Source organism: Acanthochromis polyacanthus, chromosome 3, assembly GCF_021347895.1.
Source record: "Acanthochromis polyacanthus isolate Apoly-LR-REF ecotype Palm Island chromosome 3, KAUST_Apoly_ChrSc, whole genome shotgun sequence".
Classification (NCBI taxonomy): Eukaryota; Metazoa; Chordata; class Actinopteri; family Pomacentridae; genus Acanthochromis; species Acanthochromis polyacanthus.
Genome location: NC_067115.1, coordinates 8,430,339 through 8,457,887, shown reverse-complemented (window position 1 = coordinate 8,457,887; position 27,549 = coordinate 8,430,339). Strand labels below are relative to the sequence as shown.

At 38.2% G+C, this 27,549-nt stretch overlaps 2 protein-coding genes across 3 annotated transcripts in view; one reads left to right on the top strand and one right to left on the bottom strand.

Moving 5' to 3' along the window:
- Positions 1 to 1,774: 1,774 nt before the first annotated feature.
- LOC110950659 (tensin-4) lies at positions 1,775 to 18,620 on the top strand. Its single transcript, XM_051945369.1, is given in 14 exon segments — positions 1,775 to 1,830; positions 3,295 to 3,457; positions 3,460 to 3,548; positions 6,349 to 6,358; positions 6,738 to 7,074; positions 8,079 to 8,488; positions 8,627 to 8,758; positions 11,974 to 12,066; positions 12,549 to 12,626; positions 12,741 to 12,803; positions 15,931 to 16,096; positions 16,212 to 16,280; positions 17,526 to 17,555; positions 17,650 to 18,620. Coding segments are annotated over 13 exon segments (1,752 nt in total). The 5' UTR covers positions 1,775 to 1,830; positions 3,295 to 3,315; the 3' UTR covers positions 17,783 to 18,620.
- Positions 18,621 to 18,970: 350 nt separating this feature from the next.
- krt222 (keratin 222) overlaps positions 18,971 to 27,549 on the bottom strand; it is a 45,833-nt gene continuing 37,254 nt past the window's right edge. For both annotated transcript variants that reach the window (XM_022193375.2, XM_022193376.2), the window contains exons 10-12: positions 27,256 to 27,476; positions 27,074 to 27,176; positions 18,971 to 22,467 (exon numbers count right to left, since the gene is read on the bottom strand). In XM_022193375.2, coding sequence (XP_022049067.1) covers positions 22,254 to 22,467; positions 27,074 to 27,176; positions 27,256 to 27,476 — 538 coding nt within the window. In that variant the 3' untranslated portion in view covers positions 18,971 to 22,253. The remainder of the gene's footprint in view (positions 22,468 to 27,073; positions 27,177 to 27,255; positions 27,477 to 27,549) is intronic.

The following is a 27,549-nucleotide window of genomic DNA, read 5'->3' as shown; positions in this document are numbered from 1 at the left end:
CGTGCCCCTCTGTCCTGGCCCCCCGTGTGGTTTCTGTGTGTGGGGATTGTCCGGTTTCAATCACTATTGCTTTGACAATTGTTATGTTCACTATTATCATTGTAATGATGTAAATAACTGTTATTATTCATTGATCTCCTTATTTATATCACTGTCATTATCAACATATATATTATATATCACATGTGAAATATACACGAACACACTCGCACGCAGACACACACGCACACGCACACACACACACACACACACACACACACACACACACACACACACACACACACACACACACACTCCCTCCTTCATACACACATAGAACATCCATTTCTGTATTCATTTTATTTTATTTATTACTACTATTTTTATGGTTACTTTCTAGTCTCAGTTCCTTTTCCTCACTTGGATATGACATTTTTGATTCTTTTATTATTGTATCTGATGCTGTATTGATTCATTTCGAAAACCTTTAACCTTGTTTAACTCTATTGACTGTCTGCCACTTTAGCCTTTCTGGTTATTATCATATTTAAATATTCTCTGTGATAAATAACAATGGAGTACTCACACTTCTAATCTGTGTTATATTAGCTGCAGTACCAGCAGTGAAAAACAATTAAGGAAAAGTACAAATACATATTTACATGTTTTCTGTGTCACAAAATTAATACGTGTAGGTTTCTGTGTACAGCTCAACAGGTTTGCAGATTTTCCCTGAGATGAGAATCTGAATCACTCACAAAGAATCATTAGGGAAAGAACTGATGAAAGGAGATGCTTCTAACAGCCGATTTAACTTCCATCTGAACAGCATCAGTTATCATGGTGATCTAGGTTAAAAGACATTTGTGAATCTGAAAACTCTGACTTTAAGCTAAACACACTTGCCAACACATTAATCTCGTTCCATTGTACAGCACTCTGCTAAAACGAGCTTCTACAAAGGCAGTTCTTACGGTCAGAACGTACACAAAGGTTCGACCAGCAACTTCCTGCAGTGAAAAACAAACACTTTCAACAAATATCCATCCATCCATCACTATACACCACTTAATCCTCATTAGGGCTACGGAGGTAGAAGGTTGGGGACAGGTCACCAGTCTGTCACAGGGCTCCACATAGAGACAAACAATCACACTCACATTCACACGTGCTAACCACCAAGTCACTGTGCAGTCCTTTAACAAATATGACACAAAAATACTTCTGGAATATGCTGCGTACTCGAGCTTTAAACCTTAAACAAGCAGGACATATTCAAAGAATCAAAGAAAAAGCACAAACAACAGGAATTTGTAAAGTTAAAAAAAAATAAAAAATCAGATCCAGCCAAGTTTTTTCTGAAGCTATTTGATACTGAAAGTAAGACAGACACAATTGCACAATGGAACAGTGCAGGTATGCTAATGCTTCCTTGGAAATATCAAGAAGATAATGTACCTGGAAGACATTCGGGCCGATGCCAGTGTGTCAAATACAATGTGGGAGTGTTTCTAGCCTCAAACACCCCCAGAGGATTATGTTTTTTCTTGTATTTTTCATCATACTACCATGGAAGTAATTATGAGTGATTGCATATCCAACTTACTACAGTGTAGATCTGATTTCATGGTTAGGAAAAACACGCCTCCAGTCACATACTTTGCACTGCCAATATGACGTCATCAGCTGCTGTCACAGGGATGTGTGCTCCTGGCTGCTGATTGGCTCATCTGGAAAAAGGTTGGGTAATCATTAATAAAAGCATGGAACACAGGAGGTGTAAAGCACAGAACAGACAGAGTAAAGCTGCCTGAAGACAGAAGAATCATCAAAGAAATACAAGAATATAAGGTAAGATGACTTTTCCTCGTCTTAAGATTTGTTAAAGAATATACAGGTTATTCTCTACGGGTAAAATATGCATGGACAGTCAATTATTAGTGCAGCAGGTCATAGCAGGGACACAATATTCTAGTCTGACTTAACTTTCTGAGATCAAATAATCTTTGAATATCTCAAAAGCTGCAGTCCAGCTCACACGCCAGTTTTTTTCATGCACATTTTGTCACTAAACCTTTGTAGAATTGGATTATCTGAGTCTTCTAAAAGATTTCCATCTTCAGTCGATTTTCCAAAATATTACTTAAAGTTTTGCTGTTTTATCAAAACACAAGAGAAGCCATGGCAACCATCAGTCACCTGGCTGACTCATGGAGCTCCACGCCTTGTCTGAAATGCAGAGAGAATGAGCTGATCCTCCCTCACATTGCCTCACTAACAGCTATTCATGCTGATATCAGCACTGGAATATAACATTTATTCAGCCTGTGTCAGTTCTCTGAGTGGTTTTCAAACATGTTGCAAGACTCAGCTACAAGTACTGACTGATTTGGACACGCACTGTTTGTTTTCTGAGTAACAACTTAAGAAATTTAAACACTGAAGTGCAGTGGATGTTAGAATACTGGGAACAGGCTTCACAGTGATGAAGCAACCGAATACATGACAACACAGCGCCAGGGGTTTTTCCTGCAAGGAGGAATTTTTGGCGAGTTCCCAAAGAGGTTTTAGCCAACATCAAGGAAAATCACCAGGACCAAAATGATAGAAGTTTAAAAAAAACAAAAACACATTTATATGTTTTTAATCAGTTTTGCTAACTGGAGCTTCATTTACTCATGTCTGTTGGGTATTTTTTTAATTAAATGCTCAGATTCGATTTAATTGCTACAGGGCTGCAACTACACAGGAACTCTGATATACAGTGTTGATTATTTTCTCGATTAATCAGTTACTGGTTTGGTCCAGAAAGTGTCAGATAATAGTGAAAAATGTTGAACAGCATTTGTCTTGTCTTGGCCACGAGCCAAAGATATTCAGTTTGCTGTCAAAGAGGAAAAAAGAATCGGACGAATCAGAGAATTTAGACATTTTTTCAGTTAAAAAATATTTAAAACAGTTAATCTATTGTCAAAATACTTGTTGTAAAATATCATTTAACTTCTATTTGTTGGCAAGCAATCAAATAATTGCTGCAGCTCTAAATTGCAATAAAAAAACACTGTAGCTTAAGTCTCGTTAAAATGTAACAACTACAAATTCAAATTTAAGCTATTATTTGCCAACAATGATAAAAAAAAAAAAAAAACACCAATTAAGAACTTACAGTAGGTGTTTATGTGTGGTGCATTACAGTTGCCATAACAGATTCATTTTCCACTGAGTATGTGGGGAAAAAAGCTGGGTGTGTTTCGCAAAGAGGAGCAAAGCGAGGCTGTGATTACAGTAACTGATCTCTCTGCTTTGTGTTTCCAGGAGACAGTGACTTCAAATAACATGATGCCTGCAACTGAAGGCATGTCCCACATGATGCCCAACCACGTCTTGAGAGTGGGTCAAACCATCCGCTTGGACCCAGCGCCGGAGACGGGTCAGCATCCCAACGATCACCATGACGACCCTGAACTTGAAATTTCCCTCGAAATCTCAACCAGCTCATCATGGATCTGGATCCGACATTTGAGCCCATCAGGATCAGCAAAAGTTCTTCACGGATCAGCCCCCCACAGGTACAGCATGACTATAAAGATATTTTACACTGAGGCCTGCTTTTGTTTCATCACTGTTCAAACTTAAGTCGCTGTATTACTACTCTTGCTGTCCGAAACTGAAATTTGAGGAAATGCAGTTATCAAAGAGCTAGACATGTAACTTAGGATACATGAGATGGCTGTTTACCCGCGGAGCCACAAGCAGTTTCTTGTCATTTTTATTTGTTCCTGTCACATTTTTCCCCACCACTTTTCACTGCAATATAAAATACTCTGTGGAAACAGCACAACCATAGCTAGAAGTAGGAAGAACTCAAAAATAGGTTTTGTGCAGTCGGACACTTAGGACAGAAATTAGAAAAAATAAATAAATGTAATAGTATAAAATAGTAATAAAAGTGATTTTTAAAAAAAGAGTTATTTTCTAAAAACTGATAAAGCATAAAATCAACATCCAACATTCCAAATGCCCACAGATGTTCCCATAACCGGGAAAAACATACATATTATAGCTTTTTTTATTGTTTACATTTTGTTCATATATGTGTCTCCTGTCTGCTCTGTGCACACACAGCCTGCAGCTCAGCCAGGGAAAAATAGATTTATGTGACTGTTGGTCAAACTCAAAGTCACTCATGTCTTCACTGTTGTGCCTGGGACAACAGAGGTTTTAGTTTTTGTTTTTTGATTGAACTGAATCTGGCAACTGTACGCATTTGATTTTTTGCAAATTCTGAAGCAAGACATGCAAAATAAAGGGATTTTGATGAAATATGAAATTTTGATATAACTAATTTTTCCAATGGAACGACATATCACAGACGAACAGTTCAAAGAGCGTCAGAAAGTTAAAAACGCAAGGGATTTTTAATTTTTTTTTCAGTTTTTGGCACTGATGCATGCTGGAATTCTAGTGATTTTTAAAAATGTAACATGCCTTTCAAACTCACAGTTTTGGGGTTTAGAGGGTTACATAATGAGACCAATGCTGTAATTCATTTTTATGTAATTCAAGCCAACTGAAACACTCAGTTGTTGTTTATGCTAAGCCCATTAATCAGTGTCTACTTTGTTGTTCAGGCATGCATGCTGTGGTTTGACTGTCATCAGGCCAGTGTAATTATTTAACCACACCTCATATATCTTTGTTTGACCTAAGGTTTAAACTGTTGTGTCTGTGTTTTACCAAATTAATGATGTTGTCCTTATGTGATCATGCGGTAAAACTCCATCACATGTTCTAAATCTATCACACAGTGGGCAATGAACTGAAGCTTGACTTACATCACAAATTGAATACTTGCAATTACATATTTTTCTGACTGAAAAGCATGAGCACAGTGTCAATAAAGTGCAACTCAGTCCGGCCTCCAAACTACAGAGGTGAGCCACAGAGCATACTAAAAATCACAGTAACCCCCGTAAATGAACAGCACAGACAGCCTGGGCCTTTGGAAATTTACCCGCCCTTCAGATAGATCATTTTAATATTTATAATCGTGTGGTAATTACACCTCAGCCCACGCGGCTGCCACACCCTGCACATGCTGGCTGCAGACAGAAAGCATCAGGGTGTAACAGCAGCGTCTTCACTCAGACCCGCTCGCATCAGAAAGTGCATACAAGTGTCAAGAAAGCATACAAATGGATTTCCTGTTGCTAATCTTAACAGATGTTGGGTCGAAGGTTTATGAAACCGAGTGCTGAGTTTAAAGGAAATCAAGCAACAGTGCAGAGAACACAGCCTGCTTCAACGTTCATTTGATGCTGTGTTGATGACAACTCCTTCAGTATCTTTAGTAAAAGTAGTTTTTCTCTTTAGTAACACCACTTACCAAAGCCTCTACCTACACTCTGGCAGATTTTGCTTTGTGCAGACACTAGTCATGGTTATGTAACTTCGATTGCAGAAGCCTCCCGTCTGGCTCACACACTGCCTGCAGACTTGGGTGTTTTCCAAAGGGCCTAAACTTAAATCCACACAATGAGGCAGGAACATCCTCAAACGCACAAGAACAAGCTGAGACTCCCCCAAGTGTTTTGGTATCACCGCAACAGCAGAGACACTCAGAGCTTTTAGTTTGGGAGGAATGAGCTGCTCTGTGCAAGCAGGCACCTGCAGAACAAATATGAAGGTCTTTATCCTGGGTCTGTCTGTGTTTGCATGCAGAGGCTAAGCCCATGTTGTAAATCAAAGCATGAAATCAGATGAGTCTGGAAACATGCAGGGCTTTGTCCACTGATTATTTTGATCTTTCATGACATGCAAATATGTTAAAAAAAAAAAAAAGACCATTCAACTAAACGCAAACTGGATAGGATGGCATGTCGCTACAGGATGCCCTGGTAGCCATGCTGGTTCAGTTTGCCTCCAGTTTTGAATAAATCCCCAACAGTATCACCAGCAAAGAACCCTCACACCATCACACCTCCTCCTCCATGCTTCACGGTGGGAACCATGCATGTAGAGACCATCCGTTCATCTTTTCTGCGTCACACAGACACGGCGGGCGGAACCAAAGATCTCACGTTTGGACTCATCAGACCAAAGCACAGATTTCCACTGGTCTAATGTCCATTCCTCGTGTTTCTTGGCCCAAACAAATCTCTTCTGCTTGTTGCTTTTCCTTAGTAGTGGTTTCTTAGCAGCTATTTGACCATAAAGTCCTGATTGGTCAGTCTCCTCTGAACAGTTGATGTAGAGATGTGTCTGCTACTAGAACTCTTGAGTGGCATTTATCTGGGCTCTAATCTGAGGTGCTGTTAACTTGCAATAAACTTGGTGACTCGGATGAACTTCTCCTCAGCAGCAGAGGAGGTGTCTCTTGGTCTTCCTTTTCTGGAGAGGTCCTCATGTGAACTGGTTTTGCTGTCTTAAAGCAATGATGGACTGTCGTTTCTCTTGACTTAGCTGACTGGTTCTTGCCATAATATGGATTCTAACAGTTGTCAAATAGGGATGTCAGCTGTGTACCAACCTGTAAATAATTAAATTTGTAGTGGATCTAAAAACAGTTCAAAAAAGGTCTACATGTTGTGGTCACATGCTCTTAAAAAATGTATTAATATTTGCAAAAAAAACTGATTTTGACTGCCTTTTCTTGTTCCAGGTTTACATGTAAATGAATACTTATTTTCTGTGAAACATGAATTTTTACAGTACATTTACTGGAATATTTCAGTTTTCCAAACACTTTCTTTCCTCAGACACCCTGTCCTCAGATGAAGATGCCTCCCCCTGTGTGCTGGTTTCTAGAGGATGTCCTCCCAGCTCTTCATCCACAGTGGTCCCATCAGTGTCACCCAGTATACCCATCCCCTCAAACAGCAGTATCAGCTGCAGCCCCCACGGCGCGCTGGTGTTTTCCAGCTCCCCGTCGTCCTCGCTGCCTCCACTGCCATGTGGAAGTGCCCCCAGAAGACAGCCATCTACGAAGCAGGACTGTTCCCAGGGATCCCTGCGCTTGTCACCCTCCAACAGAAACAGCGCCATCTCGCTGCTGTCCACGTCTACGTGCTCAGACACCAGCTACATCCTTGGCAGGTAAAACTCACAGCTTAAAGCAAGGCCTGCTATTGGACAAGGATAAAGTCTGAATCTTAGCCATGCAAGAAGCGAAAAAATCTAATCTATCTGTTATTAAAAACACAACTGATGCCATTTTTTAAAGTTTGAAACCTAGGAAGAAGGTGCCTACTACTAACATGACAAAATGGGTGCAGCACTGTTGTGTTTCAGTTGGGTTACATCAAATTTGCCAGAGAACTTTTAGAACAGGTTCAGTAACATTAATGACTTTCACTTTTTTTCTACATGCCCCATTTCAAAATTCACCACAAATGAACCATTAGCTTCAACCAGACTATGTAAAAAAACAAAAAAATTCTGTGCTCTGACATAAACATGAAGCCGTCAAATGACAAAAATCCTGGTACTTTTTGGCTGAACTGCAGACTGAGTTCATACCAAGAAGATAGAAGGCAAGTATAAAGATAAATTAAAAATGTAAGTATTAAAATATCTATAGTATAGTAGAGGTACAGTTTTTTTCAATTTTGGAAAAAAAAAGTAAAATAAATAAATAATTTTACATAGTTTTTTCTAATTATGATTTATGACACTGTAAACAGTTTTCTGAGTCCTCTCTCTCTCTGGTCATAGCTGTACTGTTTCCAGGTGCAGGACTCTATAATGCAGTGAAAATGACTCAATGAAAACCTTTTGTTTTCAGAGGGTTAATTGGGAAGAAGTTAAAAAATAGCAACTTTTGTTGTAGTTTTTCAGATCTCACTTTGACCTGGTGTATAATATTCTCCCAAGCGTCTCTCATCCAGAGTTGTTCATTTGGTGCTCACAGTTTTGCAGCTGTTACCGACTAAATTTGGAATTATAGTTTAAAAACACAGAATAATGCTTAATGGGTTAAAGGCAGACCAGACAACGCACGAAGGGACTTACTGGATTGACATTTGTTTGTGATTTTGCAGTGGAACCACAGTCTGAACTAATGTGTGAATTTGCAACATTTGCTCTTCCTCTGTGCACAGCAACTTGTCGTTGGCCGGTGAAGATGCCGACTCTCCAGAGTCCATCCTTTCTTACACTCCAAGTTCCTTCAGCGACGGGTCGAGGTCGAGGCCGTTTGATATCTGCACCAGCCCAGACAAACCTTCGCTGACAAAGCGAGGGCATCTACAGGAGCTCCACAGTAAAGGAGTCCACAGCAGCCCGGCTTCACTCTCTGGGTCACTCACTGATATCCCTGTACTGCTGGTCAACGGAGCACCACAACAGGATCAGCTTCCACAAATCGACCTGATACCCACCGTCCCAGCTGCCAAACCTCGGACGAGCACCTCAGGCTTCCAAGCCTATTTTAAAGGCAGCCAACCATCGATGAAGTTTGTCATGGACACTTCAAAGTTTTGGTTCCGCCCACATTTGAGCAGAGCAGAAGGTGAGACTCTGGAATGTCTCTCACATCAGCTCTGAGGTTATTTCCCTGTCTATCATCTGGTGTTTTTGTTTCCCTGCAGGCAGGTAGGACAAGACTGAGCAAATTCTGACTGTCTCTGTTATGTTTTCCTTATTCTAGCTGAAGCCCTGATAAAAGATAAAGAAGCAGGAACGTTTGTGGTGAGAGACAGCACCTCCTACAGAGGCAGCTTTGGTTTGGCCATGAAGGTGGACCAGTCACCCACCAGTTCCAGTCCTGATGCTTACCCAGGTGAGCTTCAAATGAGGGATCAGCCGTTGTGGGTTTTTCAGGCATGATACCAATGCTGGTTATTAGTAATCAAGAAAAGTCGATAACTAACATTTGGAACTGACATACATTTAAATGTAATGTGACAGCAGAGAATGTGTCATTCATAACTAGACTTCTTCATTAATAAGGGTGACTATAGAGGAGTGATTAAATTAGGACGCTCTCTGTTTATGTGAGAAACTGATCAGTTTGTCTCCTGCAGGTACGTCTGCTGTTCTTCTCTGTTTTCTTAATCCTTCACTGTTCTATCACGTCTATTGCCCAGTACGGTCCATATCATAAAGCATTATTAGTTATTGTTTTGCAGACTGTTTCATCTGTTGTTGCCTTCTAACTTAGCCGCTAGCCATTAGTGTATATTTAGCCACTGTGAGAGCAGCTCGTTTCCTGGTTTGTGGCAACGGCTTGTGATTCTTGTTCAGTTTCTGCAGTCTCTGCTCGAGAGACATTTCTGAGCATATTTACAAATATGCATTAATCTCATAAAATGTTGACACCCTTTCCGTGGAGTTAAACAATGAGAATAAATGCAGACAAAGAAAAAAGAAGAAAATAAAGAGACATTTCTGAGACCTTAGAGTGACTACACATGGAGAAAGGAGGCTGCATCAGACCTGAAGTAGCACATTTAATTTATCAATAATCAGTCAATAAAAATACCAACACAGATAACCGGACAAATGCCAAATATCAGCCACAATAAGCAGTCTATTCCTACTTCTACTCATCATTGCACTACTGCTTCTGAATCACATGCTATTCTTAAAAATGTCACCACAGTGTTTGGTCAGATACAGGAAACAGAACGTCCACAAGGTGCCACAATCACAGGCAAACAACAGTGCAGCTCTGAGCGTCATCTGTCTATAGAGAGACCTGTAAGTCTCGGGGAAGAACTTACTCAACTCTGCTGATGTGATGAGGCACGTCTGACGACATCCAGCAATCTGTGGCGAGGCAGGAGACAGCGCTGTTAGCTTTTTCCAGCCACAGTTTACCTTGTGTAAACACAAAAGAAAACCAGCTGTTTATGGCGCTGTTACCAATCAAAGAGGGAAAAACGGACCTCACTCACAAAACTGTTTGGAGGCTTACATCATTTGCAGATTTGTATTTTTTACAGCCCGTTCAGGAATGCGGGATATGAAAGATGTGAGGCTAGGAGAACATTTGAACATGCTGGCTCACAGATATCCTGCTGCTCTTCTAGATATTTCGGTCACAAGGTGAATTCAAAAAAAGCAGTTGAGAATTCATTACAATATGTGCGCATATGGGTCTGAACAGGGTAAAGATATGACAGTAGATAGATTTCAGACACCAAAATAATGATTTACTATTGAGTGGTTGGTGGATTTAAACATTTATCTGTGAGTGGTTGGAAGATGTAACTAAAACGTTAAAAAAAAGCTGTCTCAGGATTTGCCCAGACAAAATAAAGCTGTCACAGATCAAACCTTCACCCAGCAGAAAAATCCAACAAACTAGACAGGCTTCCAAGAAACAACATCACCGTCATCAGCAGAGACTGCACTGTTAATCTGCAGAATCAGAAACTTTTCTTGGATGCTACCTACATTTTTCCATTCCACCATACTCTCGTTGCCATTCTTTCTCAGCGCTCTCCTATTAAGCTCTGCCAAACTAGCCATTGTTGACGTAAAACAGTATCACCGAAGAAAGCAGATTGATTGGAGTTGAATGGCACAGATGTTCATTAATGTCTAAAGGCTAAGTCAAGCAAAGATAAGATACAACTTCTTTATTCACGAAGGAAATTTTTGTGCCAGAATACAAAATTAACTTACCTTGAAAACCAAATTACATAGCATGAAAATAAATGCACTGACTAATAGAAAAGCAATAAGGTTTAAGTACAATACATTACAAAAAATAAAAACGTCAACGAAAATATGAGTAGAACACAAAGTGAGAAACAATACTGGCATAACTCTGTCATAAAGCAATGTTGTCCATTACAAGGAAGTATTGCAAAGGTAATTGGAATATTTCACATGACACTGAACGCAATAATTAAAGAAAGCAGCTCAGAAATAAAAGAATATTAGAATTCTGTAAGCTTTTGCACACGAGAGAGGGACTAAAATTTGACAAAAGAGCCATCAGAAATTTGTAAAAACACTGGAGGTCATAAGGTAAAAAAAAAAAAAAAGGTGAAATACTGATATTGAAAGTTGAATAATTTTGCCTTTGGGCCGTTTTGTAAACTGAGTATCATTCCTTTTTGACTTTCTGCCAATTTTCAGTTGGCATGTTTCTATAGAAATGTATTGACATCACTACAATGTCTTGCATGCTGAGGGGGAGATGTCCTGATCACTAGAAGATGAGGTGATAAAGATGAGGTAGAAAGAAGTGTTTTTTGGCGATTTTGCTGTTCAGGTTTATTGCTATTTCACAAAAGTCTTTCAAGAATACGTTCAAGAATCCTGTTTTATTTTGGTTGACTTTTTAAATGAGGTTTGTTTTGGTGAGACTCAGAAAAAAGAATGGCGGCTGAGAAAGACTGTCTGGTAACCCTCATAATAGTGGCTCAATATATTACAGATAGTTCATTATTTACATTTTCAGTTTGTTTCCATACTTGTCTCCTCTCTGCTCTGCATAAATACTGCCTTCAGGGTAGCCGAAAAGTCAGGTTTTTTTTTGTCACGTGACTAATAGCTACAGCTGAGTCACTAATGGCTTCTCAATTGCTCTAGGAAGTGGAGAATATTTTCAGGGTTTTTTTGTTGCTGTCGTTGTTGCAGAAACCGGTTACTGCAAAAGGTTTCATTTTGTCAGATTTTTAAATGAGATGTTTAGAATAAAGTGATTTTAAAAAAGAAAACATTGTGAGGTTAAGCTGAAATTTGGTTAATTTTTTTCAGATAAACTACATTTCACATGATAAATTCTCTATGTTTATACAGTTTCTCGCTCTAATAAATTATATAACTTGGTTATTTTTAACTAGAAAACATGCCTGTAGACCTGCTGATAGGTTTTGGGGTTGGGACGGTAAATTTCCAGCTGGGAACCATGTGAAATCATGTAATACAAGAACTTCTAATGCCTCTTTATGGTTTCACTCTCATGTGCCACTGTCCTACATTGTAACTTATTTTCACTGACTGCATCCTTTTCTTACATTTGCCCTTTCTTCCAAACAGGAGAGAGCAGTTCAGAGCTTATCAGACACTTCCTCATTGAATCATCAGCGAAGGGCGTCCGCCTCAAAGGCTCTTCTCAGGAACCGTACTTTGGTAAGTCGAGTAATCAATTTCCCCTAAAAGTCACTGAAAGTGCACTCGCCCACTCAGTCTTAAAGCACCTCAGACACCTTCTGAGCCAGTCATGTGTGGGTGTTCTTCAATTGTTCTCAGGTATGAGTTCACCAGGTGTGTTCTTACACCCACTGATTCATTCACAGCGTTTATTGTGGCTCCTCTCCTTCTTATCTGACATGTTGACATAAAGGCATGAAAGACGAGACGCGTGCACTGCTGCGGTCAATTTCTCAGAAGTCTATCTATAGTAATATTGCATTTCTAAGATATGGATGAATGGAATTCAGAAATATGCGTGCTGAATAATATTTACACAGCCCAACTCATCATGACATATCTATTTAGAATATTTAAACCTAGGCCAGTGATGAACTTTAACCTTCTGTGCTCTACAAAAAAAGGTAATAAAAATAACCTTTTAATTGTGTTTAATCTCTGTAAATCTAATGTCTTCACAGGTAGTCTCTCTGCCCTGGTCTACCAGCACACTATTTCTGCTTACGCTTTGCCCTGCAGATTACTGCTCCACTCCAAAGGTGACTCAGCCTTTACTGCTGGACGTGCTTTTATTTTGTTTAAGAATGTGTGAAAGACAGAACAAAGGGATAAAAGTTGAAAAATGAAAACCTCACCTTTTGTTTCTCACACAGATCTGGAAACAACAGAGGAGAAGGCAAATGAAAAAGCAGCATCTGAGGACACCAACAAAATAGGTGAATTAAAGTAACACTCAAAGAATCAGCGTGTATATTTAGATAACAGTGGAACACATTTACATTTACATTTACTCACATCTTTACTCACAGGTAATTCTTTAAGGAGAGACACTACAGGCAAAAACAAAGTATTTTCAAAAACTGGCCAATTTTGAGAGCTGGTTGGTCATTTTACTACATTTTGTCAAAGGATATTTACGAAAGTTAGAGCATATTGGCATATATAATGTGATTAAACCTCATTTGAATATTTAAATTTATAACTTCAGAAAATCTGAGATGGAAATAAACAACTTTGTCTCAGTGTCTGTGAGATGATGTTGGGTAGTTAAAATAGTGGTTTCCAACAAAAAATTTCAATTCTGAGCTATAAATTTCCACGTAGGAAGCACATACACCGAACTTTTCAGTTTTATTCTCATTTATGTTCTGAAAGTCAATGCAGAGGTGATTGTTATTATGTCATTAATAGGCTGATTAAGTTTACATTTTATATCTAAAAACCTGGCAAAAATGTATTATTATTTTTAATAACAGTTGACAATACATTTTCATTCATGGACTGATTAAAAGAGATATCCAAAATCCTCAAAGCTCTGTTGACTTCATCCAATATTGAGATTTCTGCTCGAGTAATCGATGCTAATTAGCTCATTTTTCTACATATAATACCTCACTTGCATACTTAAACATACAATTTCAGAACACACATAAAAAATGTCATGTTGCAAATCACCAACTAGAGAAGTTTCTGTTTGCTAATCTTTTTGCACCTCATTCACCAGTAGTGTCTCTAAACTAAGAGCAAAGAAAGACGCAAACAAAAAATAGCAAAAGTTGCTAATAGCATTGGGTTAAGAGATTAAACTAGTTTCTAACTATTCAAATAAACCAACAAAATCAGGATTAAGCTACTGTAAATTATGTACCTGCTCTTATTTTCACCTGTCCCATTGTCAAACACATCGGTTTTTTGCAGTTATGTAGTAGTAGCTGACAGTAGCTTGTTTGGGATAAGCTGCTTGCTAACAGAGGAAAGCGAATTATAGCTAAAAGCTAGCTTTCTAGGAAAGTTCCAGTAAGTTTTCAATCAGAAATACCTTCACTGTAGTTTAAATTATATTGTCTATTATTATCTATAAGTGTATATCTTCAATAAAATGAGAAATAAGCAGGTTTCACTTTCACTGCTGTTTTCTCTCCATGTTAGCTTTCTGAATCTACAATACAGCCTTTAATTTACTACCATTTTCCTGATCATAGCAGGAAAATGACTTATAAAAATATTCATACCGTTATTAAAGATGACTGCCATCTATTTAGGTGTGCCCGTATTGACATTAAGTTTTTTTTTCTGATCAATGTAAGATTCTTAATTGGGGTGTGTGAGATTAATTTAGCTTTAGCAAATCGAGCAAGTTGGAGCTAAAGCTACATTATACATTCAGGCTGGGAGCTAATCATTGCTTTCTCTAAAACTAAATTAGTTCCTAAGACTTAAGAAGTCGTTTAAAAATACATACCGTTGTTCTGGGGGTATTTCCACAATCCTTAAAGAGTCTTCTGACAACCAGGGAGGAAAAAATTGCTCCGTCTCCTTGGTATGAAAAACATTTTTAACTGGTTTCTGATGTTGCTGCTCTTCTTGTCAGTTGCAGCAGTCGACGGCCATCTTTGTTTTGACAGGAAGTGCACAGTGTTGTAATGAGTGAAAGTACTTAGTTACTTTCAGAGTTAGAAGGTAACAGATTACATATATTCAGGATTATGCAATCAGACTACAAAAGTGGATAACTATCCATTATATATCTACTGCTAACTCATAATTTTTGTGGCAGCATCATTTTTTTTTTGTAAGATAATGTAACGTTTTCAGTGTTTGACCTTGAAGCAATTCCGTTGTCATATTAGATTTTTTTTAATGTTTTTTTTTTAAATTCATCAAATCTTTCATCATGCAATTTGTATTCAGCAAAAGACTATATTTCTAAATAATCTGACTGGTTATTTTTCGATGAAGACAACCAAACAGACAACTTTGAAATTCACAAATAATCAACAAGCTATAATATTTGACTTCTTTTCAAGTTGTTAAAAGTATCACAAACACAAATTACTTTAATTAAATGAATTTAAAAAAAATTTAAAAAGTGAAGAAATGCATTTGTCCAGTTTCTAAAGGTTTATTGATTGATTTATTGTGCTTTTACACACAATATAAATTTTTAAAAATGAATTTAAAAACTGTAAAATACAAAAATCTGTATAATTTACATGCCTAATATAAAATGCCATTTAAAACCCAATAACTGTAAACATGGCCCCCAAAAAATAATCAAGAAAATTATTTTTTGACACAAAATGTTTTTAAAAATAAATTCACATTTTTTTTGTATTTACATTTATTAAATATATATTTAAACAGTTTTATTTACTAGATGAAACTGTTCAACTGAAATGTAATAATGTAATCATATTTCTTCCAATAATAATTACAATAAATGGCAATTAACAGAAAATATGTACTAATTCTGTAATTTTACACACATTTTTTGTAAAAAATTATTATTCAATACACATGAAAAAGCAAAAATAAAATAAAAAGCAAAAACAAAGTCAAAAACACCTGTAACTTAATGTAAAATTAAGGCTTTAATTTTTTGATAGAAAATTCCTGTATTTTATTGGATGGTTATTGTATATTGTTTAGCAGTGGGTGGGGAATAAGATGTGGAGGATGGAATGATTTTACGTAGGAGGCACTGGACAGTCTTAAAGTCTTAAAATCACATGTGTCAGCTTGTTATACATTAATATCTTATAATAAAAAACAGTTAAACAAACACACCACTCCTGTTTCTAACTCTCTCCTCTCCTCTCCAAAAGCAGTAAAGCAATAAAAGCAAACCTATTGCCACTCCTGAGGATAAATTTTAAATTATATTGCAGCTTAGTTGCGTATATTCTGAAGAAAGCAGACCTGAGCAGTGGAAGTGATGAAACCCAGCTGCAGTTAAATAAACATGACCCAGGAGAGAAGTCAAAGGAGGCTTCATTTGTTTTATTACCTGTTTAATGTGCTTTTAATCAGTAATTCTGATCCCAGTGTTCGTGTTTTGTGCAGCCTGTAACTTTGTGTACTTGAACACCGTCCACACTGAGATGCTGACGGGTCCGTGTGCAGTTCAGAGAGCTGTGACCTCGACGCTCCAGCAGGCCTCCATGTCGCCCACCATCGTCAACATGAAGGTGTCTCTGAAGGGCGTCACACTGACAGACATCAAGAGAAAGTAAGGAAAGGCGCAACTTCTCACCAGCTGCTGAGGTTTTCCCCACAGTACACAACATGGTGGGCAGATCTGTGGTCTCACCGGCTGCTTTTCTTTTTGTTTTATTTCTTCACAGGCTCTTCTTCAGACGCCATTATCCTGCTCACCTGCTCAGCTATGGCGGCGAGGACCCAGACAAGAGACTGTGAGTATACAAGTGAATCATCTGCATGGAAAAAATATTGTGTTCACTGTGGTTACATTCTTTGCACGGAAAGAGCTCAGAAATTAGGTCAGCTTTTGTGTGAACAGATTAAACCACACGAAGAGAAAAAGAAAAATCCTGTAAAAGAAAAAAAAAAAGGTGAAAATGTGCCACAAAATATCTTTAAAAATGGGTGAAATACTGTGACATTCAAAAACTGTCAACAAACATTGAAAATAACAGTAAATATCTGTAAAATATATGTATTTTTAGCTGATTCAAATACAGTAAAACAGTGACATTTTAAAGTAACACATTGTGATTTTTTGTAAAATAATGTTTTTGATGCAGATGTTATTTTGCCTCTTTTTATGTTTTTTTTACAGTCGACATGTAAACATATATTTTTTCAGATTTTACTAGATATTTTATCTGTATTTTAACTAAATACGAAAAATCTGGAAAATAATTGTTAATAAATTTTGCATCATTTTTCTAACTTTTATATATATTTTTCTGTCAAACAACAGCGAATATCTGTAAAAAACAAACAAAAAAAATATTTTTCCTGGTTTAATTGCAGTAAAAAGTATGTAACTTATAAGACAGATTTTTTAAGAAGACATTATTCACAGTTTTCTTTTTCTTTACTAACAGTCAACATGCAAATTACTTTTTTAGAATATGATTTCACTAGATCTTATCTGTAATTTCACAAAATGGAAAATCTGTAAAATAACTGCAGAAAAATATCTACCATTTATAAAATTCTAACACATAAAAATAATCTGTTTTGTTAAAATACAGATATTACGCAGGAAAATCATACAAACACACAATAAAAAAACAGGTCAAACTCCTAAATAATCTTTATTTTTACTTTTTTTGTTGTATCGTTTGACTATAAAATTACACTATTTTTTTTACTGTATTCAAAAATGCAAAAAATTAGTTTTACAGGTTTTTTAAATAAAAAAATGGGTATATTCGGCTTGATAACAGCCTAAAACTGAACGTTCACATCAAAAATCTGTATTTTTTAAAACAATAATTCTTTTTTTCCACAACTTTGACAGTAAAATTATAGTCTGCATTGAATAATAGCAAATGTATATGTATTTTGCAGATATTTGCAAATATTTTCATAGTTTTCTTTAATCTTCATTAACTTTTTTAAAAGGCTTTCTGATGTACAGTTGTCTCTTGTCAGCAGGAAACATTATCTAATGTTTATTTCTCTCACAGATGGGTAAAAGGTTCAAGTTTTGCTCCAAGGTGAGCTGCACTTCGTGTCTTTGATTCCTAAAAATTTTCTTCTACGTCTTAAGCTACTTCTTCACAAATTAATCAAAATGTGTTGTCCCAAAAGGATGTTTGGCTTCGTGGCGAAAGGCATCGAGGCCGGCATGGAGAATGTTTGCCACGTCTTCGCGGAATACGACCCTCTGCAGCCCTGCAACAAAGTCTGCGACGTTATTCAAGCTGCCATCACCAAACCATAGACCCACGAGGACTTCACATACTGTAGTTCTCAAATAAACGTACTCACATGGCGGTTACTGTGAGCGTGTTACTGTGTCTGCAGGATACAACAAAACCACGATGCAGACCTCAGTGTGCAGCTGCCAGACCTGCTCTGTGGTCAGCTGATCCCAATCATATTTAGCATGTGAAGAGACACAGAACTGAGCAGCTATCAAAAGACAGCAAAACACAAAACATCTGCTGCAACCCCACTACATCTGAGAGGGAAATATTTTCACTTCACTGCATTTATCTGACAAGTTAAGACTTTTGCACACGAAGCATATGAAGAACGTGGAAAACATAAAGAAAAAACACCCAACAAGTGCAGCTCAAACACTGGATTTGGCACCAAACTGATATCGATAATCATTTGGAGCGCTTCTTTTTTTTTTGCTATTTTCAGCCACATTTATGAATGGGAGCAGCTGAATTCATGATGAAAATAAGCATTAAATCGTTCAAAATGAGCTTCATCTCAAACACAGTGATGCATTGACTACTTTTAGGGTTGTATTAGTACTTTCACCTCAGAAATCGATGCAAATACTTCATCTACCACTAATAAATAACATGTAACCAGCTTGTAAATATGCTAGAACTGTCACACTAATATTTAAATATATGTACTGCCAAGAGGATCATGTTAATATAAAATGTTTGTGATTAAACTGTTAGCACCTTATCTTATGTTTAAGGCTTGTAAGCCATTTAATTAGTCTTTTATCTTCATGTACACTGATTCCCATCTGTGCAACTGATGTTATAAATTACATTTAGGAGGAAATCGGTTTAAGGTATGTCCATTCATTTCAATGCATAAACTTTGCCCACATCTGTATAAATCTGAGTATATTTATGATACTGCACTGTAACAAATGTCTTCTCTGTATACTAAAGTTGTATTTTTATTATTTTCATGCTGAAAAATAAAGTTGTTGACTTGTTGAACTTTTTGGTGCGTTTAAAAGAGAGAGAGCGAGAGACAGAGAGAGACAGAGAGAGAAACGGCATAGAGGTGTGAAAAACAGTTTGTATCTTCAGTTTCACATCAAAGTCGAATTGGAAACTAAAGGAAGACAGTGTGGTTAATTCATTCGTGTCTAAGAGCCAGTCTGAATGAGCTTATCAGGGTAAACATCTAACAGAAAACACAACAGGCTGCACATAATTCAGATTTTTTATTTGAAATGATAAACTTTTAGATAAACGCGTAATGCTTCATTCTGAAGTTACAGAGCTCTCAAAATGAAGAGTGTGCTTTCTGAAGCAAAGCGAAAAACAAGCACAGAACTGCATAGATAATAGATTTAAATATTCTGAGGGACCCAAATGCAACGCTCAGCGGTCCGCTCTCCATTTCTTTGGTGCCAACTCAAAACTCAGCATAAAAACTCTCAGACCGAGGTGTAACAGGTAGAATCTGTTACACAACCCGAGTGGAGCGTCGCAGGAACACTGCAGTGTTAAACAATTTACAAATGCTGCCCTCCTCTGGTCCAGATGGGGAATGGAAGTTCTCTGAGACACACGGTGAGAGTTAAAAGCCTCACTGCTGATATTAGGATCACAGTGAGCATCGTACAGTGTAGCCTACATTATAAGATTTAAATATTTCTTTTGTTTTCTCCACAGAGAGAATTTAATGCAATGACAAAAGACTTTTAAAGAACTCTGGATGTCTGTCAGTGCTGATATTTTTCTAGGTGCTGTATGAGTCTGCAGTGCAAAGCGTTTAGGGACTGTAGGAAAATTACTGGGATGTCGAAGGAGGTTTTAACATGTTTTTACAGCCTCCCTAAAATACTTCATGTAATATAGCTGCATTCATTTCATTCTAATAAATAAAAGTGCACAAACAATATAGAGTACTCTAACTTCAAGATCCCATATTATGCTTTTTTTTTGGGTTCCTTCTTTCCTTCAATGTTAAATAGCTACTTTTTTGTACATGTTAAAGGTCTGCAAACTTACAAAGCCAGAGTTATTCTCTCCCACAGAAAATTCTGCTTCTTACTTCCTTGAAACTTCATATTTCTTTTATCTACATCACCTTGAAACACTTTTGCATAACTCCTGCTAGCAGCTAATGTGGTTTAAACAGAGAATCAGCAGTTTCTTCCCATTATTTCCTCACTAGAGCTGCTTCTGTTAGAGCTACGCCTCCTTGCCTTCACTCATAAATCTGTGATAATGGTTCATAAACAGCTCTGCCTCGCTTTTAGTAACCAATCAGAGCGGACTGGGCTTTGCAGGAGGTGGGACTTAAAGAGACAGGAGCTAAAATTGGAGCAAAACAATGTCTTTCAGGCATTAAAACATGTAAATATATTCTAGCGGACCCCAAAATCAAAATCATAAACCTCTCAATGTGCAAATATTAGCTCTATAAAGTGGAAAGCTTTGTCGCCATCGATGGTGATAAACTGTAACTGCAGGTGTCTTTTTTTTAACCTAATTTGCCAAACAACCGCAGTATTCTTTATCACACACATTTTCATTTTGCTTTCAGTATATACTGCAGCTGCCTTCACAAAGTACATGCTGTTTCATGCAGTTTCCAGACAATTATGTTGTCATAATGTTGCACCTTAAACTTTGACCATCGCAGTCTGTAAAGTGAAATTATCTGTCAGTGCTCTCAATGGAACTTCATGGTGGGTCGGAAAGGCCAGAAAAGTTTGCTGCCTTGCATACTGTTAAGCTAAACATTGTGTGTCCAACCTAAGTGCTTTTTTATAGCTGATAATGTAAGATTTTTCTTCAAAGACACCAAATATTTAAACTATTTTTTCACCAGAGATGCTTTGGATCTCCTCATGCAGGATAACTGCAGCAGTAACTGCACATACTGATTAAATGGCTGACTGCTGTTTGCTTGGGCGATCCATAGTGAATGAAATGTTCCCTAAAGCTTAGTTTTCATTTTAAAATTACAGCACTCCAGAGATGTCATCTGGTACAAACATGGATAGAGCTGCAGTAATAGCTTCTCCTACACTTTGGTTTGGTTGATTTTCAGCTTTTGTACAACTAGAAAGTGATGGCTGGGTAAAGTAGCATCTGCACTCCCTTATCATTCTGTATAAGGGGAAAACTCTGCGGCTTGTTTGTATTTGTTTAAATTAATCACAATAATAATGGGCAGAGGTAAGCCCAGGATGCAGCAGTGGTGCTCCTACAAATAACGACAGGGGAATAAAATAGATAATTCACCAAAAAAACGGAAACCTGCCTTTCTGCAAACCCAAATCCTGTACAAACATAAACTGTTCAGTGTGGTAGGTTGCTAAGCGACCAATTGCTGGCTCTACATCTGGTGAGTTGACAAAAATCAACAACAACAAGCGCAGCATTTTATCCAAAGTTCAACAGGTCTGTTTCGGTCACAATAGCTGAAAAATGTCCAACTTTGGGTAGAACGCACTTATCGCTGTTTATTTCTCCCAGCAGTCCAATCACAATAGAGGAGGGGCAGAACCAATAGTATATAAAGCAACCCTGACAACCTACTCCACAGTTTTTACCTGTTAGCGACTGGAAAACACGTCAAACATGCGGCATGGGAAAAATGTCCATTGCCTTGTCACTCTGCTGGTGTTTTTAGCTTAGCGTAACAGCTATTGTCATTGCATACACCTGAAAAACACTTTAGCAGACAAATTCAATAAGTCTATCTATACTCTCTGACAGAAAGATGTGATTTGGCACGAGAATGTGGTCAACGGCACCCTGTTTGTAAAACTGTAAATGGAAGGACTTTGAAATAACTTCATTAGCGGCTCAGAGCTTCAATCACCATAGAGAGAGATTTAACAGACATCTATTTAAATAAAAATCCTCAAGACTGCCATCTTAAATGTTAAAATCAGATGCTAAATTAATAATTCAGTCATTTTAGCAATTTTTTGATACATTTTAGCTCTGCTTTCTGATGAGATGCAGAATGAACTGCATCGATCATTTGGGCAAATTAAATCCTAATAATTTTCATACAGTCCCTTAAAGAAAATCTACCAAAAAATAAAAAAATAAAAATCCACCCTTCAAGTTTTCACAGCAGCTTTTAGTGCCATGTATCTGCCTTTTAACCTCCATCTTTGTCTCCAGCACCACGTTTCAACCAGGATTAAACGCTGTAGTTAAGCAGAGTCATTACTGATGACAATAATAATAATAATCTCTTGACGGTGTTAAGAGACACTTTTACTTCATCTAGAATGGTGACGCAGAAATACATATTAAATTATTATCCTCTGTGTTGCGATGAATGCGAGTCTCTCTATAAAAACGGCCACCACGAAAAAGCCTGAAGCTCATCCTGCCCAAGTGTGACGAGAAGCTGTGATGCAAAGTTCAGTGAAAGCTGCGATTAGAGGATGTTAATATCAGCAGATGCTGTTTCCGCGTCTTCTTACTACCACCAACAAACTGGGGTTGACTCTGAGTTTACGGTGTGATGGTGGGGATGCTGCGAGATCTCTTCATGATGAGACGTACCTCCACGTCGGGGAGGCTGTCCTGCTTCGTCTGGGCGCAACCTTCATCTGCCGCCGCCATGTGCAGGTCGAAGCGCAGCGACACCGACTTCTTCCTCAGCTTAGGATTCCCTCTGAAGAAGGAGCCCTCCCACTGCTTTATCACCTTGTCGATCTTCTCTGTCCTGGTAAAAGAGGTCAGACGTTGAGGCAGTAAAAAGGTTAGGATGTTACGTCATGCGCAGAATAATTTAAAACACACTAAGTCTTTATTCTGCTTGTATGTTTAAACCATGCCTACATATCTCTGTTTTATTTTTCTGGTTGGTAGATTCATAGACACTCCAGGGGGCAGCAAGAGAGAACGTTTAAATGCTGAACTATAAGAGCTTAGATATGGCCTGGAATAATAGATATTGTTAGCCTAATAGCATAGTTGCCTAAGTCATGAAGGCCAAAAAATGACTTAGATAATTATGCTATTAGGCTAATGATATGTATGTTTCAACGCATACAAGTAACCTGTGATAACATTCAACCAGTCTGACAGTAAATAGGTTCATGCAGGTTGTGTCTTTGAGAGCTGAACTACATTCAAAAGGATGCAAGTCTGCCACAAAAAAACAGGACGCTGCCTCTGCAGAAGAGGCAAAATTCTATTTTTAAGTCTGTCACTGCACAAACATGACAATCCTGCAGGCTGTGGAGTCCAGAAAGAGAGTCATAAATCTGTTAAAAATCCAGCATACACCATGTGAGATGTTCTTGTTTATGCTAGATCTTAAATCTGTGAATCCCCAAACTGCTGGCAGGTTTGAAAGGCATGACATCTTTAAAAACAAACTGACAAAATTACACTATTTATCAGTTGCAGAAACTGTAAAAACAGAAAAAAATACAAAATTTTCTCCTTTCCAATAGTCCTTGAACTAATCATGTCTAATACAGATTTCTGTCAGAAAAATGATTTAAATCTAAGCTTTAAATCGTGATATTTCATCAGAATCCTTTTGGTCATAATGTCTCTTCTAAATATTTGTTCAAAATATATAGTTGCCAGTAGCTAGATTCCATTACAAAAATTAATTCTGCACTCCTTGGATAAACTGTGAGGCCATTAGTGACTCAGCTCTGACCAACAGTCATGTGACAAAAATTGTGGGAATTATCAGTTGAACTGCAGGCTGTGCTTACATGGAGCAGAAAGCAGATAAGTACTGAAACAACCCATATGTAAGTAGCAATATCTATAATATGTAGAGTTATGTGTTGTTCCAGTGTTGGTAACATCAATATACAATTGGAAAAATGTAGTAGAGGGAATTCCAGATTTTATTTTATTTTTTTGCAAAATAAAGAGTTAAAGAGATGACCGCTTTCACTTTTTTCCTTCTATGATTTATGCCGACTGCACAGTGGATTGGTGGTTAGCATCGCTACCGTGCAGCTAGAAAATGGAAGGAGTTTGCATGTTCTCTCTGTGCATGTGTGGGTTTTCTCCAGGTTCTCTGGCTTCCTCCCACAGTCCAAAAACATGTTGAGGTTAACTGGTGATACTAAATTGTCTGTAGATCTGAATGTGAATGTGCTTGTTTGTCTCTAAGCGTAGCCCTGTGACAGACTGGAGACCTGTCCAGGGTGTTTCCTGCCTTCACCCCAAATCAGCTGGGATAGACTCCAGCCCCCTGCAATCCTAATGAGGATCAAGCGTTGTATAGAGAATGAATGGATGATTTATGCCATTATAACCATTTAATATGGTACAGTTCTCTCTCCTTCACATTTGTTCTGTTTCCATAGAGGTGCAGGACTTTATATTGCAGTGAAAATGAACCCACAGTGGGTTGAAAACATGACAGGACCAAAAAAACATCCAGAAACTGTTTGGAGTTCAGAGGGTTGAAGGAGTAATGACTGATTTCTTTTGCCACCTGAAAGCATCAGAAAAAGCTGAAGGTTGAGCCATGAGGCCAAGAGATCATATCACTACTAACTGTGATCTGCACCACAAATCTCCCCAAAGATTCAGTTGAAAATTTGCTCACAGGGAAATACTAGCTTTTAATGTTGATCTAGAATTAATTCAGGCTAGTAAGGCTGCAGGTAGAGTCACTCAGGGCTCTGTGGAACATTTAGGTCATCTATAGATAACATGCTGATTTTGTTTTCACCACATCCTTAGTATCAGACCTATTTACTGCCTGCTGCAACTGGACACAAGACTGCTCAAAGTGGTGAGCGTTTCACGAGCTGCAGGGTTGAACAGATCAGCTGAAAGGTTTTAAAAGGCTGTGTAAAATCAGGTGAAACTGGAGTCAGGTGATGACTCTGTAGGTTCATCGCTACGAGTGACATCTTTGGTCATTATTAATACAGAACGAGTCCATACATGTTGTTCTTAGACTCCCAGCATGGCCTGTGAGGGTTTTCTAATGGTTTGGGGAACGCTCAGTTGACTAACACCAGGCCGATCAATAAGTGCAGACAGATGGCCTCCCTCACTGGACCGGTTCCAGCCAGGTAATGCTTTCTGACAGAGAGAGAATCGTCCAGGAAAAATTCAAGGAACGTTTTGGGGAAATAATTTCAGCAGCTTGGCTAACAGAGTCACTTGATATCAATAAAGCATCAATCAAGTGACAGAGGGATTTACAGTAAAGCCAGAAATCTGCTCCTTTACATCTGAGCTAATGATCCGAGCTCAGACTTGAAATGTAATTTCTTTGGGACTAATTTTGAGGTGTCTGATTTGAGATGGAATGATCTACATGTTGAATATTGCAGATTCTGAATCAATGACATGATGAGAAATAACAGTGAAGATTTCTGGCTTTTATCTTTTATAGTTCCAGAAATATTGCTGTTAAAAGTTCAATTTGTTAAAAAAAAGTGCTTAAAGTGGGTCAATGGACAATTTACAAAGAAAGAAAATATCTGGGGAAGCGTTCAATAAATAAGTATACAGGCAAGTAAGAAATGATGATAAATGATTGGCTAGATGCCGATTTGAATTTGGCTCCGAGAATTTCTTTTAAAAAAAAAGTCACTGGAATGCAGCTGGGCTTGGGCTTGAAAAGAGAAGAAGAAGAGCGCTCGAGCTCTGAGAGATTCATGATAACTTAATTTAAACAAAGGCTTCAAACTGGATTGTTTTATGATTGCTTAAAGAAACGAATAACTTCACTTTAAACTAGGGCTTTGCTTTCCTAAGTTTTACTTAAAGTTTGACTTCTTAAATAACTTTAATACTACAACAGTGCGTATGTTTTCTTTATAACTATGAGCTTTGACTCAGTGTTTTTGCTCTGGCACACTTCTGCAATTCAAACCTGCCAAAGTGCCTTCTTGTCTCTGCGTTCCTGAACCAACTCATCCAGAAGATCATCTCAGCTCCACATCCTGCAGCGGCCTCACTCTCACTCCTACAACGGCTACACAAGTATTATTTCCTTATGTTAAATGGGAGAATATACAAATTACAATTGCTTTTCCAATTCTAGAGTGATTCTAAATTCATCACCGTTCACCGATCACAGTTCATTAGTTTGTTTATCTGCATTTATTCATTCATTTACTCACTGTTGTTGTTCATTGTTTGTCCTTAGTAGTATTAGTTCATAAATGTTTTTGTATAATTATCATCGGTTCTACCGTGTACTTCTTTGTTTGGGAACTGGAGGTCAATGAAATCAGAACTTAAGATTTTCAGAAAACAGACTGATTAATTTCTTTTTCATCAAAGTCTCTTTCAGACTTAGTCTAAATTGATAATTTTGTCAGACAAGCTGTGGATGGTGCCCCTAAATTAACGAGTGCAATTTTAATCATAACGTGTAGTTTCTACCATTAGGCGTGTTGCAGCCTACACTTTGTACTACATTGTTTGGTGGAGCCGTATGAGTCTAATTTCTCCAAATGTTGTTACATCAACTAGCGTAATTATCCAAATATGTAAGATGAGATGAGATGAGATGAGATGAGATGAGATGAGATGAGATGAGATAAGATAAGATAAGCCTTTATTAAAACCACAGTGGGGAAATCTGCATTGATGCAGGGGACAGTGCAAATATTTAAGGAATATCAGTACAAAGATAAAAAATAAAAATAAACCACACTGTACATACTCAGTATTTCTATAAATACCAGTATTACACATATCAATAAATCATTATGAAATAACCCCCTTCACTGAAACAGTAGGTGTGAGGACGGAAGAGCATATTTCTGAAGTGACTATGCAGCTCTCTTAGGATGTTATGCAAGTGAATTTGTGTGTGTGCTTGACTTTGCAGATGTGCATTTGTGGCTGGTAACACCTGAAGCATGAACAAAGAATTCCACCCCTGTCTCGTCCAACAATAACAGGTGCCACACCCTGCAGACCAGGCGGGTATCTCCACATCAAACACGGCCCATTAAAGGAGAAAAAATTCCCATGCAGCGCTGCGTTGCATTACTCATGGGAACCTGTGAGGAAAACTCTCCCTCATAAAGGTGAAGGTAATTCCTCTCTGAGAGTTTTGTGCGGACCAGACGTCGCCTGGGAGGGGAGGACGGGTGATTCTTACTTTGTTAACTAATGACTCAATAAAAAAAACTGTCTGACAGGTGTAGCTGAAAGGTGACGAAGCTCCGGGAAATTTAGCAAGCGTGTTATTTTGTAGTCATGACAGGTACTTATCTGGGTGATGTTCTAAAGTAATGCAATTAGCGCTTGCTACTGGAAAGTGCCTACATCTGAAAGCGAGGCCGAGGTGCTGACTGCAGGTCAAAGCGATCGATACTCACTCGATGGTGCCGTGACCCTCAGCGCTCTCTCGCACCACGTTGCCCTGAAGAATCTCCTGAGTCTTCACAGTGGAGATCGGCAGCTCCTTATCCAGCTCTGGCTCTGTGAGGAGACAGTGGTGACAAAATCATGACAGGCCGTGACTAGTGTGAGGTTGTGTGTCTGTGTTTGTGTGTGTTACCTGTGAGTATCACGAGGCTTTGCTGTCGGTACAGGATGCTTTTCTGGAGGCCGTTTTCTGCAGGTAACAGTGGAGGGATTTCAGGCAGCGGCTCTGACTTGGGCTCATCCGGAGTCACGGCCGGGTCGCTGAAGCCGTTCTCCAGCCCGTTCTCTTTTGGTTCCACCACCGAGGACCTCCAGGGCCTCAGACTCAGCGGCTGCCCATTGCGACCCATGTACCTGCAGACACAAGAGCGTCGAACAGAGTAGAGGCTGACTTTCTGTATTCATGTGATGTGGACTTTAAAAGAAG